This window comes from Manis pentadactyla, chromosome X (assembly GCF_030020395.1).
Source record: "Manis pentadactyla isolate mManPen7 chromosome X, mManPen7.hap1, whole genome shotgun sequence".
NCBI lineage: Eukaryota > Metazoa > Chordata > Mammalia > Pholidota > Manidae > Manis > Manis pentadactyla.
In genome coordinates, this window is record NC_080038.1 from 3,926,129 (window position 1) to 3,946,727 (window position 20,599).

Consider the following 20,599-nt stretch of genomic DNA (forward strand, 5'->3'; position numbering starts at 1 on the left):
CTGCTGTTTCCGGTGGGGTGTATGCAGTTCTGTTCTGCAGCGCGCTTCACTGGGATAGGGCCGCCGCACGTTTTTGGCACGGGTTTATGGAATGAAACCTTTAACAAGGGAAAGTAAATGAGGCCCTTTCTAGGGCCATGCAAGGGGTCCTGTGCTTTACAAAGAAAGGAGAATTCCAGGCGCTCCGACTAAAACCCTATAATCAAAAGCACAAACACACCAGAGCGTGCAGCAGGACGGACACTGAGAGGGGAGGCCTACCGGGTATCGAGAGCCTGCAAGAAGAAATCAAGTGTGCTGGGTGCATTTAGGCATCGTCACTCTACTACCAAGAAGAAAAGTGCAAATGTGACAAGGAAATAGACTCCCTCTGGACGTGTTTGTATGGCAGCAGGAGAGGAAAAGTTTTGGTTAAGAATAATCATAAGGGAGGACAGGATGGGGTCTCCCGATCCTGTTCTCTCACGTCTTACCTCTCAGCCTGCTTTATTATTTGTTAACATGGTGTGCTTTGTGCTTACTCATCTGTTCTTTGTTTTATGTGGGAAAAAGGAAGGAAAGAAGGAAGGGAAAACAGGTGGTTCTGGAGCTTTGTCATCTCCCAGGCTTTTGCAAGGAGGGCGTGAGATTCGTGTCATGGACGAGTCGTTGAACTGAGGGTGTGGCTTCTCGGCGCGTGTGATTTCTCACAGCCCTTCAGGAACGGCACTGGAAGGAGGTTGTTCTCCTCCAGGGAGATAAGAAACTGTCCAGCTGGGGAGGAGTAAGAGAAAAACTCTTTCGGTGCTTGTGTCCCACCCACCCAATCCCCCAGGAAAAAACATAAAAGAATAGTTCGCCTTCACTGCAAAGATCTAGAAGATCTGGATGGGTCCCTCTAGCCTCAGACATTCTCCACCTGCTTTGGGGTTTCTGATAGTCCCTGAACCTTTACTTGGGGAGGTTTAGGTAGGAATTTTCTTTCACCATTGGACATAATAACCTTAAATATGAAAAGGTCTCCAAGAGGTAACACCTGCATGCAGATACCGTAATTAAGTAGTAATCAGATCCACCACAAATAATAAAAATCTATCAGAACATTCACGGCTTTGAGTACAAGTAGGAAATAAAGATGGAGAGAAGGCCAGCTTCTGGGGCTGGGGAGAGGGGCTTCCTCTGAGGCCGGGGAGGCTGCAGTGGGTCCAGAAGTCTCAGAGTGAATCTGCAGATGCAGACCACTCAGGGACAAATGGGATGGTACAGTTACACAGAAGCACCATGAAGCAGGGATGTTAGATTAACGTGCATCCTCATATCTCCACCTCATGTAATTGGTGAAGATGTTTATTTTTCAAACTACCGAGTGCTTTTGGGAACTTTTTCCCCAAACCATGGTTAATTAGCCTATTTACTCAAACAGAATGTTTAGGACTTGACTTTCAGCCCATTAAGTTTTTGCTAATAAAGATACAACTCAGACAGAAGCTAGAGTTAGCAGAGAATGATGGACTTGGGGATACGAAGACGACAGAAATTTCAAACATGTAATTATTCAAGTGAGCCATATTTTCTATGCAGGCTAAGTGTGTTCACTGTCAAGAAAACAGAAATGGATACATGAACAGAAATATTTTAAAAACATAAAAAGATGATGAATGTTAGCCCAACCTGTTGTAATCATTTCACAGCACTTGTCATGCAAACCATCACGCTGTGCACCTCGAACTTCTATAGTGATGTGTGTCGATTATTTCTCAATAAAACTGGCAACTTTTCTACAAAATTTTGTTTCTGCATTTTAGAAAGCTAAGGATGGACTAGGCCAGACAAAAGAGTGAAAAGTGGAGGAGAGAAATGACCAGGAACACAGAGATGGGAAGAGAGGACGCAGGACAAGACAGGTGCCTGAAGGAGGGCACGCATGCAACAGTGAGAGGGAGGCCTACAGCCAGAGTCTCACCCGCAGGCAGGAAGATGTCCAAATGCAGGGAGGGAGCAGCCATAGACAACAAGAGCTGGGTCAGAAGCTTCCAGAGGCACAGTCAGCGCTGTGCCCACCTGGGGTTGGTGGGAACTTTGGGGGGAGGCAGAGTAGCACAGAAGTAAATGGTGGGTCAGCTGTGAGTCAATGGACAGAAGTCCAAGTCCTCGCTGGGCCACTCTGGGGACTGAGAGAGAGCTCTTTAAGCTTTAAGGACACTGAAGAGAGCTTAAGTCTTCTTGTTGATTAAAAGAAAATTTATTTTTAACATTTATAAAATGTTTTTATTTATAACACTTTAAATAGAACATTCATACAGTGTTTGTTTAAAAGGCATCTATTTACAGGCTGTTGTGGATGAAATGATAACATAAAGCCCTCAGTTGCATGGCAGACACCCTAGCCCAGGAGACAGAAGCTCGGATGCCTGCAGGTATGATTCTAGAGAGGGAAGCTTTGGGGACCCAGAAGGGAAATGCTCCTTTGAGAGGGAAAGTGTTGTTAGCTCCAGCCATTAGCCCCTAAGCAGGAGCGCAGGCATTGCCAGATTTCCAGATGATTTCCAAGAAAAGCCATAGAACATTCTGATGGTTACTTTTGTATTTAAATGCTTGCAAATGATTCAATTTTAACAAACACTGTGCAGGACAATGAGCACAGCTAGAGGCTGTAAACATCTACCTGACCACCAGCCAAGGACGTCTGTATTAAAAAGTATATTATATTATGATCGTTTTTTTCCTAACAGCCCACTCTAGTGAAGAACAGAATTATGATCATTTTCCTCTTCTTTTTGATGCATGTCACTGTCCTCTGCACTACAAAAATTATGGAAGAAATGTAATACAGACCATTGTAGGATGTTTAATCTAGAAAATAAGTTAATAGGTGCAAATAAGTACAATTAAATACTCTACAAGATACAAGTATTTTTAGATTACTTCCTAAGATGGCGGCGTGAGTAGGACAGTGGGAATCTCCTCCCAAAAACATATATATTTTTGAAAATACAACAAATACAACTAACCCTAAAAGAGAGACCAGAAGACACAGGACAAGACCCAGACCACATCCACACGTGCGAGAGCCCAGCGCCTGGTGAAAGGGGGTGAGATACAAGCCCCAGCCCGGCGGGAGCCGAGCGCCCCTCCCCCCAGCTCCCGGCGGGAGGAGAGCAGGCAGAGCGGGAGGGAGACGGAGCCCAGGACTGCTGAGCACCCAGCCCCCGCCACCCGCACCAGAGTGCAGACACAGTACGTGCCCAGGGGGCCCTGGATGCTAGGGAAACAGGGCAGCAGGACCGGTGAGCGGGTCCCCACAGCCGGTGCTCCTGGGACAAAGAAAAGCGAGTGCTTTTTGAAAGTCTTAAAGGGACAGGGACCTCACAGCTGGACGGAAGCATCCCGGGTCACAGTCCAGCAGCTGGAAACTCCAGGAAAACCCAGGCGCACTAACCCCCTGGGCAACAACTCTGAGACCCCTCACGGAGGTAAACAGCCAAACAGCCCCCCCCCCCCCCCGTCCATTACCCCTCCCGGGGCCCCGCCATAGCAGAGCCGCAGCCTGAGGCTGGCCACGCCCACAGCAAGGGAGCTTCCTCCATACCAGCCGGACAAGATACGGAGACACAGTCTACATGCAACTGCCAAACACAGGCCACTAGGGGTCGCAGCTGTCCCAGTAAAGACAGGCCAGGAGCAAGTGGAAAGCCTTGGCCCTCCCAGCTGACAGTCAATAGCACCTGTCAACATGGAAAGGCAAAAAAATTTGATCCAGACAAGACTAACCCAGACAGCTTCGGCATCTGCTACATCTTCCCCTGAGAAGGAATCTGGGGAGATAGATTTAGCCAGTCTTCCTGAAAAATAATTCAAAACAAAAGTCATAACCATGCTGATGGACTTGCAGAGAAATATGCAAGAACTAAGGAAGGAGAATTCAGAAATAAAACAATCTCTGGAAGGACCTCAAAACAGAATGGACGAGATGCAAGAGACCATTAATGGACTAGAAAACAGAGAACAGGAACGCAGAGAAGCTGATGCAGAGAGAGATAAAAGGATCTCCAGGAATGAAAGAATTTTAAGAGAACTGAGTGACCAATTGATATGGAGCAATATCTACATAATAGGGGTACCAGAAGAAGAAGAGAGAGAAAAAGGGATAGAAAGTGTCTTTGAAGAAATAATTGCTGAAAACTTCCCCAAACTAGGGGAGGAAATGGCCTCTCAGACCACAGAGGTACACAGAACTCCCATGACAAGGGATCCAAGGAGGGCAACACCAAGACACATAATAATTAAAATGGCAAAGGTCAAAGACGAGGACAAAGTATTAAAGGCAGCCAGAGAGAAAAAAAGGTCACCTACAAAGGGAAACCCATCAGGTTATCATCAGACTTCTCAACAGAAACCCTACAGGCCAGAAGAGAATGGCATGATATACTTAATGCAATGAAACAGAAGGGCCTCGAACCAAGATTACTGTGTACAGCATGAATATCATTTAAATATGAAGGAGGGATCAAACAATTCCCAGACAAGCAAAAGTTGAGGGAATTTGCCTCCCACAAACCACCTCTACAGGGCATCCTACAGGGACTGCTCTAGATGGGAGCACTCCTAAGAAGAGCACACAACAAAACACCCAACATATGAAGAAGGGAGGAGGAGGAATAAGAAGGGAGAGAAATAAAGAATCATCAGACTGTGTTTATAATAGCTCATAAGCGAGTTAAGTTAGACAGTAAGATAGTAAAGAAGCTAATCTTGAACCTTTGGTAACCACAAACTTAAAGCCTGCAATGGCAATAAGTACATACCTTTCAATAATCACCCTAAATGTAAATGGACTGAATGCACCAATCAAAAGACACAGAGTAATAGAATGGATAAAAAAGCAAGACCCATCCATATGCTGCTTACAAGAGACTCACTTCAAACCCAAAGACATGCATAGACTTAAAGTCAAGGGATGGAAAAAGATATTTCATGCAAACAACAGAGAGAAAAGAGCAGGTGTTGCAATACTAGTATCAGACAAAATAGACTTCAAAATAAAGAAAATAACAAAAGATAAAGAAAGACATTAAATAATGATAAAGGGCTCAGTCCAACAAGAGGATATAACCACTATAAATATATATGCACCCAATACAGGAGCACCAACATATGTGAAACAAATACTAACAGAATTAAAGGAGGAAATAGAATGCAATGCATTCATTCTGAGAGACTTCATCACACCACTCACTCCAAAGGACAGATCCACCAGGCAGAAAATAAGTAAGGACACAGAGGCACTGAACAACACACTAGAACAGATGGACCTAATAGACATCTATAGAACTCTACATCCAAAAGCAACAGGATACACATTCTTCTCAAGTGCACATGGAACATTCTCCAGAATAGACCACATACTAGATGATAAAAAGAGCCCCAGTAAATTCTAAAAGATTGAAATCCTACCAACCAACTTTTCAGACCACACAGGCATAAAACTAGAAAAAATTGTACAAAGAAAGCAAAAAGGCTCACAAACACATGGAGGCTTAACAACACGCTCCTAAATAATCAATGGATCAATGACCAAATCAAAATGGAGATCCAGCAATATATGGAAACAAACGACAACAACACTAAGCCCCAACTTCTGTGGGACACAGCAAAAGCAGTCTTAAGAGGAAAGTACATAGCAATCCAGGCATATTTAAAGAAGGAAGAACAATCCCAAATGAATGGTCTAATGTCACAATTATCGAAACTGGAAACAGAAGAACAAATGAGGCCTAAGGTCAGCAGAAGGAGAGACATAATAAAGATCAGAGAAGAAATAAATAACATTGAGAAGAATAAAACAATAGCAAAAATCAATGAAACCAACAGCTGGTTCTTCGAGAAAATAAACAAAATAGATAAGCCTCTAGCCAGACTGATTAAGAGGAAAAGAGAGTCAACACAAATCAACAGTATCAGAAACGAGAAAGGAAAAATCACGACGGACCCCACAGAAATACAAAGAATTATTACAGAATACTATGAAAACCTATATGCTAAGAAGCTGGGAAACCTAGGAGAAATGGACAACTTCCTAGAAAAATACAACCTTCCAAGACTGACCCAGAAAGAAACAGAAAATCTAAACAGACCAATTACCAGCAACGAAATTGAAGCGGTAATCAAAAAACTACCAAAGAACAAAACCCTCGGGCCAGATGGATTTACCTCGGAATTTTATCAGACATACAGAGAAGACATAATACCCATTCTCCTTAAAGTTTTCCAAAAAATAGAAGAGGAGGGAATACTCCCAAACTCATTCTATGAAGCCAACATCACCCTAATACCAAAACCAGGCAAAGACCCCACCAAAAAAGAAAACTACAGACCAATATCCCTGATGAATGTAGATGCAAAAATACTCAACAAAATATTAGCAAACCGAATTCAAAAATACATCAAAAGGGTCATACACCATGACCAAGTGGGATTCATCCCAGGCATGCAAGGATGGTACAACATTCGAAAGTCCATCAACATTATCCACCACGTCAACAAAAAGAAAGACAAAAACCATATGATCATCTCCATAGATGCTGAAAAAGCATTTGATAAAATTCAACATCCATTCATGATAAAAACTCTCAACAAAATGGGAATAGAGGGCAAGTACCTCAACATAATAAAGGCCATATATGATAAACCCACAGCTAACATCATACTGAACAGCAAGAGGCTGAAAGCTTTTCCTCTGAGATCGGGAACAAGACAGGGATGCCCACTCTCCCCACTGTTATTCAACATAGTACTGGAGGTCCTAGCCATGGCAATCAGACAAAACAAAGAAATACAAGGAATCCAGATTGGTAAAGAAGAAGTTAAACTGTCACTATTTGCAGATGACATGATATTGTACACAAAAAACCCTAAAGACTCCACCCCAAAACTACTAGAACTGATATCGGAATACAGCAAAGTTGCAGGATACAAAATTAACCACAGAAATCTGTGGCTTTCCTATATACTAACAATAAACTAATAGAAAGAGAAATCAGGAAGACAATTCCATTCATAATAGCATCAAAAAGAATAAAATACCTAGGAATAAACCTAACCAAGGAAGTGAAAGACCTATACCCTGAAAACTATAAGACACTCTTAAGAGAAATTAAAGAGGACACTAACAAATGGAAACTCATCCCATGCTCCTGGCTAGGAAGAATTAATATCATCAAAATGGCCATCCTGCCCAAAGCAATATACAGATTCGATGCAATCCCTATCAAATTATCAACAGCTTTCTTCAATGAACTGGAACAAATAGTTGAAAAATTCATATGGAAACACCAAAGACCCCGAATAGCTAAAGCAATCCTAAGAAGGAAGAATAAAGTGGAGGAGGGGGGGATCTCACTCCCCAACTTCAAGCTCTACTACAAAGCCACAGTAATCAAGACACTTTGGTACTGGCACAAGAGCAGAGCCACAGAGCAGTGGAACAGAATAGAGACTCCAAACATTAACCCAAATATATATGGTCAACTAATATTCGATAAAGGGGCCATGGACGTACAATGGGGAAATGACAGTCTCTTCAACAGATGGTGCTGGCAAAGCTGGACAGCTACATGTAGGAGAATGAAACTGGATCACTGTCTAACCCCATACACAAAAGTAAACTCCAAATGGATCAAAGACCTGAATGTAAGTCATGAAACCATAAAACTCTTAGAAAAAAACATAGGCAAAAATCTCTTAGACATAAACATGAGTGACCTCTTCTTGAACATATCTCCCCGGGCAAGGGAAACAAATGTAAAAATGAAGAAATGGGACTACATCAAGCTGAAAAGCTTCTGTACAGCAAAGGACACCATCAGTAGACCAAAAAGGTACCCTACTGTATGGGAGAATATATTCATAAATGACAGATCCGATAAAGGGTTGACATCCAAAATATATAAAGAGCTCATACACCTCAACAAACAAAAAGCAAATAATCCAATTAAAAAATGGCAGAGGAGCTGAATAGACAGTTCTCTAAAGAAGAAATTCAGATGGCCAACAGACACATGAAAAGATGCTCCACATCGCTTGTCATCAGAGAAATGCAAATTAAAACCACATTGAGATATCACCTCACACCAGTAAGGATCGCTACCATCCAAAAGACAAACAACAACAAATGTTGGTGAGGATGTGGAGAAAGGGGGACCCTCCTACACTGCTGGTGGGAATGTAAGTTAGTTCAACCATTGTGGAAAGCAGTATGGAGGTTCCTCAAAATGCTCAAAATAGAAATAACATTTGACCGAAGAATTCCACTTCTAGGAATTTACCCCAAGAATGCAGCACTCCAGTTTGAAAAAGACAGATGCACCCCTATGTTTATCGCTGCACTATTTACAATAGCCAAGATATGGAAGCAACCTAAATGTCCATCAGTAGATGAATGGATAAAGAAGATGTGGTACATATACAGAATGGAATATTATTCAGCCATAAGAAGAAAACAAATCCTACCATTCGCAACAACATGGATGGAGCTAGAGGGTATTATGCTCAGTGAAATAAGCCAGGCGGAGAAAGACAAGTGCCAAATGATTTCATTCATATAGAACAAAAGAAAACTGAAGGAACAAAACAGCAGCAGAAGCACAGAACCCAAGAATGGACTAACAGTTACCAAAGGGAAAGGGACTGGGGAGGGTGGGTGGGAAGGGAGGGATAAGGGCGGGGAAAAGAAAGGGGGCATTACGATTAGCATGTATAGTGTGTGGGGGGTGCACGTGGAGGGCTGTACAACACAGAGAAGACAAGTAGTGATTTTACAGCATCTTACTATGTTGATGGACAGTGACTGTGAAGGGGGATGTGATGGCAATTTGGTGAAGGGGGGAGCCTAGTAAACATAATGTCCTTCATGTAATCGTAGATTAATGGTACCGAAATAAAAATTAAAAAAAAAAAGATACAAGTATTTTTAAATGGCTATGAGAAAAGTAATGTCCTCTTCATTTCAAACACAGCTATGGTATGTTTTTCAAAGAATTTCATTTCCATGCTGGTCCCGTCTGAAATAGACTTCAGACTGAGTGAGGTAACACCTCTAGAGAGCTTGATAGACGTTATCATTTATCCATGCCATTAGGCTCATCATCACTTTACATAGGATCAGACAGCTAACCTAGTGGTGCAGGTCAAAGTCTTAAAAATGCCTTTAAATATTTCACATTTTCCTCAAGGTTGATGAACTTAACACCAGATATGCAAATTAATAGCTGTCAGCCCTTTGAACAGAGGAACAATGCTATTATGTCCAAGGAAGCTTCTGCAAGGAGGGAATAAAGGAAAGATTCTACATGTTCATCAATAGGGCAATTGTTAGGAGACTTCTGTGCAATCGGGTGCTGGTGTTAAAAAGAGCAAGTTAATGATGGTTACGCACTCACGTCGCCTTTGTACGTGGATAAGACCCTTTCCCTTTCTTATTTTAGAAGAGTAAGAATTATATTATACCTTCTATTTTAAGTCTTTACCCTCACACTATGAGGCAGTGATATTTTGTGCTCGGTTTACAAAAGGGGAAACTGAGGCATATATGGGTTAAGGAATTTACCCAAAGTCCCCCAGGTAGGAAGTAAGGGAGTTAGACCTTGAACCAAGTCATTGAGATTCAAGGTCGACGCTCTTAATTGAGTACCAAGTCCTCAAGCACAGCGGTAAAAACTTCAGGATGAAGAATGACGTGTGCAGTGGTATTTAACTTAAATAGTCATACCCCATCCACAGTTACACGCATCCCATGTGTCTAGAAGGGGGCTCAGTCACCTCTCAACTCAGGCACTGTCATCCCTGTCACTTGCCTGTCCAATGTGGAGTTTCATGTCCCTTTTTCCTGTTAAATTTCTTTAGTTCTCAGCAGTTCCGTTTCTGAGTCTACTCATTTATTTATTTAGGAACTCTTGTTTTGGACCCAGGCAGCCTACGTTGTTTTCTAATTATAATGTCTTTAAAAATCATATAACCTGCGTAATTTTTCTCCTCTACGTGCCATTATTTCCACCTGAGTAGGGAAGCTTGGCCCCGCATATGAGGCTCCCCACCTTACTCCTGTGGGTTACACAGCCTCCCTAAATGAAACACGCTTCCTTTCTGCCTGCTTATGGGAGGCAGTACCGCAGCCTGGTGACTCCAGTGTGTGTTCATGGCCAGGAAGCCTCTTATCTTCTCATGGTCTGGCTCTGTGTGAGACGACACCTGTGCGGACCTCCCCGCCGTGGGTGGGAGATGCTCTCTCTGCTTGCTTAGGCGTGAGAGGGGCCGAGGTGTCCTCAGACCCCCCCGCTGGCCTGGAGGCCCCTCGGGGCTGCAGTAGAGAATGGAGAGTGCAGAAGAATCCTACCACAGAAGCGCATCTGGTGCCTGTGCCCTGAGCTTCAGGGATGCATCTTCTTTCTCCTAGTCCACTGGTTACTGCCTTCGGCCTGGAAGCACATATTCTCAGGCTCCAGGATCCGTCACTCTGTCTTCCAAGACCTCAGTGCAATTCCAGTTCTAGGGACACATCCTCCGGGCTTGTCCAACATGTACCACGCATGTGATGCTCCCCTGGGGCAGCAACGGGAAAGGCCACGAGCAAGCCCCCTTCCCTGGACATATCATCACATGCTGGTCATTTTCCTTGTGTGAACATTCTTCCCCCACAGTTTTATTATGGACTGGATGTACTTAGGATGGATTCATACCAACATGGACACTGAATCAAAGGGGATCGCATGTTATACACTGGGAAACATGTTCACAGATCGGCTTCTCAAAGACACATACTCACCTACATGTCCTCTGCCAGTGTTGAGTTTCCATAGCCATGAATCTCACCCATGACGGCATATGACTCCTTGTAAGCAACAATTAAAAATAAAATTATAGAGGGGCCTTTTTCCCCTTTGTTTCCTCATTAAGTTTGATGGATCCTTACAATAAAAACCAGTTTAAAGTGGGGAAAATGTTGGAGCAACGCTTTTCAAAGACTTCCCTTTTGCTATTGCATTTGCCTCCAGATCTTTGAAGGCTTTGCTGCCCGTGGGCGCTCTCCACTTCTGTGTTCTCCTGGAGGGATTCCCCGGGGCCCGGTGATTTGTCCCACTGCAGAGCCATCGGCCACCAATTTCTCCAGGGAACCGGCCATTCGCCGGTACTTTTCAGAAGTGCGGCGCTGCTTCAAGTCTTGAGTCCCGCTTTTGGAAACAGTGGCCCCATTTTAATGTCTAGCACCATTTCATAATGAATTACAAGAGCGATGTTTGGCTCTAGACGGTTTTCATCAGCAGCTGAGTTGACAGCTCCACGTGATTAAATAGAGCTTTAAGAAATTGAATGAATTTTTGACACTGCCTTTGGGTGCGCTCATCATATTTACAATCACCATGACATTGAAAAGGAAAACCCCGTGAGATGACCCATGCTAACAGGTGAAAATACGTTCCCTTTGGAAACATTCAACTGTCTTTGTTTCCGATTTCAATGATATTTGTAGTTCTCCTCCTTCGCAGGCCAGTAAATTTCAGTGAGAAAGAACTGCATGCTAATTTGGGCCCCATGTAATCTTTTTTCTCAGATACCCTCAGTGGCATGAAATAGCGCCCCCTCTCCATATAAAACTGTCAATCATGTAGAGATGAGCGTCCTCTACCAGACGCTCAAACTTCTGTATCATCCTTGCCTTCTGTCTGCAATACCGTGTGTCTCTACTGCTTCTCCTGAAATAATGTATGCCATGCACTTATTCACCATGGTGCAGCTGACCCTAACTGATGTCCCGCACAACCAAAAGAGACTGAAGGGACACGTAATGAAGAATTGTTGCAACGTGGTCACCTGTAGTCTAATCAGCAAAATAGACATCCCTTTGTATTAGGACGGAAAGGTTTTCCTTTGCTCCTCCAAGAAATCCCAGACCTCTTTACCTTTTAGCTGTAGGAATTCTCACAGCCTGGATACAAACATTTGTGAAAATGCCCGGTCACACTTACCTACATGAAACGCTGAGGATGTGCACAGCTGGTTTCACATAAACCCTCACCAGACCATGTAGATTTTAGGTGCATAGTCCCAGACACTTCTTGCCAGGAATTTTCATCTTCTGAGCCAATTCTGCAGTCTGGCACAAGGCTGATATTTGTGACATTCCTCATCTAAACAAAGCCCCATAGACTAGTGTGGAACGATCACCAACCTTCAGGGGAAGGGCGTGCGACAGCAGAGTTCCAGGAACGTGCATCTCATTCTCTGGTGTTCAGAGTCAAAGGGAAAGGGCGCGGAGGCATCCCTTCCTCCTATAGTGGTCTTTGTGTTCTCGCTCTTCATATTCTTGCCTCACAGAACCTGCCAGTGCCAGGAGCTCATATCTACCTCGGCTGAGCACAGCAGTCCCTCTCTTTCTCAGAAATCAGGATGGGAAGTGAGCCCCTCAGCCCTGCTGCTCTCCCCAGAGCAAGCAGGTGTGTGGCGAGGCTGAAGTCCCAAGTTCAGTGTCTGCTGCTCTCCCCTGCAGCAGGGGTCTCTCCGCCTTGCCCCTTTTGCACAGAGGCTGCACAGTTCCTGCCTGGGCTGGGAAGGGGCTGCCCTGTCATTCTGACACGCGGACAGTACCCGTGGCTTCCTGGTGCTGTGAGCACCTCAGCACCTGCTCGCACCTGTGACACACCGAAATGTCTTGAGGCTTTGCCGGATGCCTCCTGGCGTGGCATGGGGCAGAGGAAAACTGCCCCTGGCTGAGAACCAGAGCTGTAGCATACACTTCTTCAAGAATCTCCCTAGCTACCAACTGGCCCCTTCACAGGACATCCGTTTTTGTAAACTTATGTTTAATCATTTTCTTCTTACTTTTTCAGAACTATGGTATCCAATATGGTAGCCACTTGCCACACACAGCTACTTAAATTAGTTGAAAGTAATTACAATGAAAATTCAGTTCCCTAGATGCAGGAGGCTACTGGTTACCATATATTCTAGCATATTAGCTTCATCACAGCAAGTCGTAATGGGCAGTGCACATCTACAGCAAGCCTCCTTATGAGAAAGCTCACATCCAAGGGAAGAAAAAGGCTTTCATGGAGCCAGAGGGATCGTACTCCTTCTATTCATAGAGATAGATACGTACGTAGTGCAGAAATATGTAAACATTAAATGTATAAACAGTATAGTTGTGATATTAAAATTATAAGTGAGGTGAGTGCAATTAGGTAAAATGAAGTCCAAAAGGCCTCCTTAGGAAAGGAAATAACTAACCAAAAAAAAAAAAAAGAAAAGAAAGAAAAAGGTGGAGACATTAAATTAGAGTATTTTGTTTTCTCTTGAGGTAGGATTTGGAATGCAAAGTATTAGCTTTGAGAATGTGGAGAAGCTTCACAATAGCTCTATGGTGAACAGTCTCTTATTTGCCTTTCTGTGTATGACTTTCTAATAATTTAAGGTCACTGGGCATATGGTTTTCATTTAAAAAGAAGCAAAGGAGCCAGTGAAATGTTGCAGGAGAAAATTTCCTGAGTTACTGGAAACTCCTCCACATACATGGTGATTCAACAAAGGGACCCTACTGGAAAACATTAGATGCGCTTTCTATTATGGCATTCATACAGGACCTTAACATTATTCATTCACTAGGAAGCAATGTTCTTAACGAAATAATGTTTTGGTGGGAATAATGAATATATTGGATTTAAACAAAAAAGGCCCTTCTTCTTTCCCCAGAGCAGGTTATTCTAATGGGTGTAATGATTGGCCCGTGTGACCTGAGACCCTTGGTGGGCTTGGAGAGACGGGAGTATTGAGTCTCAAGAGGGGGCAGAGCTCTGTTTGCTGCTAAAGGAACAGGCCATATTCTGGCTCTGCCTGACCCGATCAGTCACAGACCCGTGACCTAGTATTAGGCGCTCAGATGTTTGGACATAAAGTGCGTCAGGGCGGTTTAGAATTTTGGTCAGCTACCTCTGGTCTCTTAATAAATCTCCTTGCTTCTTATGTTTGCCAGTTTCGATGCCTGTATTTTGCATCCACGACTTTTATCTGTTATAAGGATTTCCACCATATGCCTCTCCAGGGGGAGTGCTTGAGCTCTTTACCGAAGGCGCACCATGCGGCCGCCTCTCTGAGCTTTGTGTCTGTCTGCTCTACTCAGTAAGATGCCTTCCTCTGCTTCTCCAGCCGGGAATGTTCCTCCGGGCACAGACCAAGGGCAACTGTTAGATTTGCCCACAGAATTATCTCAGTTGTTGCTGAACTATCAGTGGTTCGTAAAAACAGACTTCATGATTCAACACTGGAACCAGTAGGCGAGAGCGCTAACGTTGTGCCACATCTGAATGCAATCACTGGATATATTTTGTCCAGTTTTCTGGTTTATCATGTATTCCTTTTTGATCTAGCATAAAAAGCCTACGGTGCTCAGCTACGTTCCATTATAAAGATATACTCATTATCAGGATTGATGTGTCTGAATATCTCATATTCCTATCTTTTCTAATGTAGCCTTCTAATTACTCTCTGACTCCACTCTGGTCATTTCCTTTTTCAAAATTTTCACAATATAGAAACACATCTTTCTTACCTGGTGGTTCACTGCTTTATCAGATGTCTTCCCCTCAGGGTGCTTCACTCTGCACATAGTAGGTGTCTTAAAAATGTGGCAATTACCTAGTTGAAATGCCTTGAACTCTCTATGTGTGGGATGATCACTCTTCAAGTAAATTCGTAAATTTAAGGCTGTCTATTTTCTGTAGAATACCATCTCTTTAAGGATTTTCCAAGCTGGAATTTTGACAAGACGATAATTTTATATTCCTTAAAAATAACAAGACAGAAAGGTTACTGAATAAGGTTTATGCCCTAGAAAACATTTATCAAATTGTACTACAGTCATTGCAGGAACCCCAGAGATAGCCAATTGCCTGTCTAACAGATATGCTGTGTGGGTTTTTGCATGCATGCAACTATATAGGTGCTGAAGGAAACCAAGTGCATATAAAAGTATGAGACCCATTCTTTGCTCCCAATGTGCAAACAATCCAGAGACATGAAGTATTATAAAGGCAACACAGAGACTGAGTTTTTCTGTCAATAACGGGAATGATTTTCAACTGCAATAATATAAGAAAGGGTTGGTTTTGAGTTAGGCGGCAAGAGAGACCAGGAAGATAGGCTGAGCCCAGATGATCAAAGCTCATTACTGTCGTGTAAGTAAATGTTAGTTATTTTAAAGGCAGAGAATGTGCTGAAAGTGTTAACGAGTAAAATGAGAAGAATCTCCTTTGGAACCGTAGCAGGGAAAAGATGAGCACGGGGAAGAGAAGTTCGGAGCCTCTGCTGGCAGTGGGACTGACCCCTAGCAAGGGCTGGCCTTTAGTTGGCCTTAGACGGTGCGTCATGCGGGCCAGGCTGAAGGGCAGAAGGAAGGAAAAACAGGCTAACTCCCTGCAGGACAGCTGGAGAGAGCTTTCTAGGATCACAAGGCAGTGTGGTTTGGGTACACACATTTGTGGCATGCCACCTATGAAAGTGAAATAAAATGGGTATGTGAGAAATTATCGGCATGAGAGTTAAAGGCCACCTTTTCAGGCTTTATTATCGGAGCATTATTAATTTATGTCTACTCTCCTTGCTTATTCACTGGAATATAGCAATACGTACCTTGTCCTGAGGCCCGTCGATATGCTACATTTTCCAGCTCGGCCTTTTAGAGCAGTGATCAGGCACTTTAACTTCTGATCTCAATCCTTGACATGCAGTAGCCGCAGCCCTACTTAGGAGCGAATTATCCTGAGGGGACAGACACAGTGAGCTCTTCATCAAGATTTGATCCCACACATAACTGAAGTATATATATCCTTAAATGACTTTTAAAACCTACTTGAAGTTCAGGGCCATAAAACATATTTATTTTTGATGCAGTTCAAAGTAAGAAAGGCTACAGAAAATGAAAAGATTACTGCTCCTATTTTTCAAAATCCTAAAACTTAAGATGATCCTATAAATTTTGGACTCAAGAAAAAGGTGGGAAATAGGTTACAAAAATAAGTCTGCCTAGAAATTGCCTTTTGAAATGCTATGCTAAGAAAATATTCTGGACGTAACTGTTATTTCTTTTGCACGGGCATGCTGCTGGCTCAGATATATTTCTCTTTTGATGTGCATGGAAGGCTTTCTGAAACAGTGCAGCGGAAAGATGCATCTAAAACGTGGGGTTTTACAAGTAGGACACAGGATGGTGCCGGCTAAATTTCATTTTGGCAAATTAGACTGAGGATAAGAGGTCGCTCTCTGCCTGCCTCTCATCTGGGTCACACTAAGCTTTAGCGTGGAGACGACAACAGGCTGCCTTCCAGGGTAAGTGGCAGGAACAACTGGGGAGCATGAACGACAGGTGTGGGCAATAAGGGTGGACAGCAGGGAGGGGAGTAGAGGCACAGACACCATTGTTTAGGAGCTCCTGAGCACCTGGCACCCAAACATCCATGCTTCAGTGCGGCCTTGGGCTCACCTTCCAGTGTCCTCTAGGGAGTGGACAGCGCCCGCTCCGTATTGCCCCCTTTCACAAAACTGAGACCCAAACCTTCAGCCATGTGAGCATCGCCAGCCTCAGTCCTCCTTCCTGGGCGCATGTCTCAGTTTCAGAACTGGCCCAGAATGGAGCGTTTCCATCCTTGATGGATCTCGTGACTTGTTCTCTGTTGCATGAGAGACAGAAAATAACGTGAATGGAATGGCTGGGGAACTCCGCAGCTGGGACTAGTTAGTTACTCAACTGCGTATCCAGCCAGCAGGATTTACTGCATTTTAACAGAATTATCTTCGTTGTCTGATGAACTATCAGTGGTTTGTTAAAAGAAACTTCATGATTCAACACTGGAACTGGTAGGAAAGAGGCGGACAAGGGGCGGTCTGTGAAAATCTGTTTGAAGGACTGGCAAGCCCTTGTCTTAGACCAGCAAGCCGGACAGGAGAGCCCTGCTCCTCGGCTGGGGGCTCCTTGCCCTCCAAGGGACATCTGGCCTCACAGCACGCAGGAAGCACAGACACGTGGTCTGCTGGACCCTGTAAACTGGACATTGTGGCCACCGCGTCTGTGGCTAGTAGGAATTCACCAACATTCCTGGCTTTTGGGTCACTGTTGGCAAACTCAACATCTGCCTGGGTGATGTCTGCTCACACACCCATGTCCTGTCTTGAAAGGCTGACAAAACAAACACATGGCCTTTCGTTTTCTGTAATAAGAAATGGACTCTGCTGCCATGACAGCAGGCAGGATGGATGTGTCCCAATATGGGAAAGGGTTTCAGCGTCAAGTGATGCCATTTGGCCACCCAGATCATTCAGGGTCCTCTCCGCATCTGTGTCAAGGCCATCCGGCTCCCCAACCGTAAGTCCATTTGCAAACTTAATTTCCCTCCTCCACATACACAACCTATTCACCATTCTGGGGATCAGGCTGTGCACGTCACCGGGAGGCCATTATTCTGCTTACCACACTCACCTAGGTTTGGAGGCAGGGTGTGTGGTCTTGCAGGCTGACTCCAATGTTTATCAGGTGTGACCCCAGACAGTGATTAACCTTCTCAGTGAATGTCTGCAGCAGGAAGACGGCCATCCCAGAACGACTTCCGACTGGTTTGCTAATCTTCCTCTAGGTCGTTTCGGTAAAATCAGTGAAAAGCTGTGTGGAGTTTTCACAGGATGCAGAGGTACCGGATAGATGCTGTTTTGAACTGTGGCTGTGTGTCTCTGCTTTCTCAGTAGGGTAAATAAGTCCCTGAAGTTAAAAAAAAAATAGTTGTGGTAATCAAATGAGGCAATTTAAATAAAAATTCCTGGTTCATAGCGCACATAACACCCAAAAATACCTACGTGTGTTTAGACCGGGATTTCTCAAACTTTGCACTGGATACTTGGGGCTAGTGATTTTTTTTAATTTTTTTTTTTTGGCTTGGGATTAAGAGGGCTGGCCTGGGCATTGTGTCCTTGGCCTCTTCGCATTAGAGGGCAGTAGCCTCCTCACCCCTCAGCCGTGACAATCAAAATGTCCCCAGATGTTGCCAGATGTCCCCTGTTGCTGGGGGAGATTGTCCCCTGCTTTTGTGAATCATTTACCTAGACCAACACCTACTGGATATGACCATATATGATCTTTACAATATTTGATTGTAAGTTGTACATATAAGTCATATATAAAAACATAAGCACTCAAAGATTTACATGCTATCTTATAAAAATATAATATGTAAAATGTGACAACCTCCTCTGCCCCCTGGAGTAGAGAGAAAGGCTGCGTGTGACTTCTGTTAAGTCTGTTGTTGACAGCAGATATATACCTGATTTATTCAAGACCAAAGAGGCATGTTTAACATCCCATTTAGGCTGGGACATTACTCCTTTTTTTACTTATCTACATTCATTTTGAGGCAATTACTACAACACACTTATCAGTTTAACTTCATCAGATGCATGCATCCCTGTGTCATTACAACACAAATCCAAAATAACAAGTGAAAAATAACAAGTGAATGGGGGAAGTTTATCTTTTTCACTAAAACCTATTCCTTCTGCTACGGTAAAGAAGCCTCCAGCTGGGTCTGTCTAAATGCAAAACACACAGGAAAGCTAAAGCTTGCCCAACATTTTAATTAGACTCACACTTGTGGAGTGGGGAGATAATGACCCCAGGTTTCCCCTCTGACCTTAACAAAGATGCAAATTAAGTGCTCTTGCAGGTGAGAAAGAGCCAAATGCTCTATTAAATTTCACGAAATTATACATATTATTGGTTAGGTTCATAGCATGAAACATTCCAGAAAATCCACCTCCCAGGAGCTTAGCAGGTGGGGGAATTATTTTCAACAGTGAGGTAGACAGTGAAGTCGTCCCTTCGCCAACTGTCCATCGACATTGATCAAGAACGTCTTTCTGCATAACCCAGAATCCAGTGGATGAAAAGGCAGAGGTGAGGATGAAGGCGCCACTGGACTTCACAGCATAGTTGTCAGAGTGAAGACATGGCCTGCTGCCTAGATGGTGTCCAGATGTTGGCTGGGACACATCCCTTGTCAAAGTCGGGTGGGCCAATTAACTACGGAAAGACGGGAAGCTTGCAGAAAATACTAGACTCTTCCAGGTTTCTCCAGAACTGTATTTGATGACTAGATCAAGAGTCACAGCGCAACATGAAATGGACATTGCTGATGAGGATGGTGCAAGGACATCCAATCCCGAGTATAAAGGCAACCCAATACGGGGGCACATTGTGGGGCAGGGTACTGAGGGGCAGGGGGTAACTGACCCAGCCAGTGAAGGAGCTTCTCAACTGGTAACGGGTCCCAATCCGGGAAAACTACTTCCATTTCAGGGGAGTATGATTGAGAGGCTTTGAGAGGAAGGCCATGCCCTGGGAGAAAAGGGATGGGGTCTGGGGGGAGGTGGGGGATGATGGCTTCAGAAAATGGACGCAAGCCAGAGGAGCATGAACAAGGGGCATCCAGGGTGGGTGGCAAGGCCGAGGAATAGAGGCCTTGCTTTGAGACGTGGATCGCAAGATCCAGAAGGCAAGGAAACTCAGTTCATCTTCCAGACGGCGCTCGGCAAACCACAGAAATGTTGCCTTGGGACCTGTCCTGGGGTCAGAGCCTCAGTGTGGACGGCAGGAGCTGGTCTTGCATGTTCATCGCAACCCAGAGGCTTGAAAACCTCTACTGAAACCGCAAGCCCGCTCATCGTTCCTTATTTCATGAAGGGTCTGCTATTCACTTCAGGAGAAGGGACCACGGCCTCCCCACCTAATTTGTCTGTGTACTTATTTTCCAAAGCATGCACAGCCTCCAGTGAAGGTTCTAGTTTTAGTCCCACCGACACCATTGAGATGAAGCACCTCTCTGGGTAGAAATATAAAAATAGAGAAATCCATATCGGTGCGGGATTTTTTTTTGTTAGTTAAATGATTAGCATTATTCTTATCTCTCAACTGGACAAGTCGGGAACTGTAAACAGGCCAGAGTCATTGAACCATAAAATGAGATTCTGAATGAAAATAACCTTTCTTATTTTGCCAGAGGAAAGTAACGATCATTAGTATATGGGCGTTTGCCAGGTATCGTCTATAAAGGCTCTCTAGACCAGCCTAGCAATAATAGTGCGGAAAATTAGACACGAAGAGGTTAAATGATAATCTGCAAGGGAGGAGAACTGAGAGAAACCCGTTAGCTGGGAGAAAGGAAGATAACTACATGCTGTCCAGACAACATTTACTTGGGAGGCTAGCCCTGCATTTTATCCCCTGAAGACTATTTCTTGACCCAATAGCTCTAAGCTTCAAAGAAACCACTGGGGCCTTCAGAGATGAAAGAAAAACGCTCCAAACCTCCAGCTCATCCTAGTGAATAAATAGAACTGAGGACTGCTGGTGGCCGATGGGAACAGCCGGAAGGCAATGAACGCAGACAGGCAACTTCTACAGGAGAAATAAAATTGGGTCCAACTCACCTTCCGCCTGACCCTTGGCAAAGGCTGGGTGGAGGACGGAGCCAGTGAGGGACGGAGAGGTCACTTCTGTAGGGTCCTCTCTGCTCATGGCCACGGTGGCGGGAAC

At 44.1% G+C, this 20,599-nt stretch overlaps 1 protein-coding gene across 2 annotated transcripts in view; it reads left to right on the forward strand.

Annotated features, from left to right (window-relative positions):
- LOC118935932 (steryl-sulfatase) overlaps nucleotides 1-20,599 on the forward strand; it is a 461,597-nt gene that overhangs the window by 401,870 nt on the left and 39,128 nt on the right. Inside the window, exon 11 of one of the 2 annotated variants that reach the window (XM_036932588.2) lies at nucleotides 1,561-1,580. The exons of the other annotated variant lie outside the window; for it this stretch is intronic. Coding sequence (XP_036788483.2) covers nucleotides 1,561-1,565 — 5 coding nt within the window. The 3' untranslated portion in view covers nucleotides 1,566-1,580. Of the gene's footprint in view, nucleotides 1-1,560; nucleotides 1,581-20,599 lie in introns of those variants that run through there. 2 annotated transcript variants of the gene reach the window in all.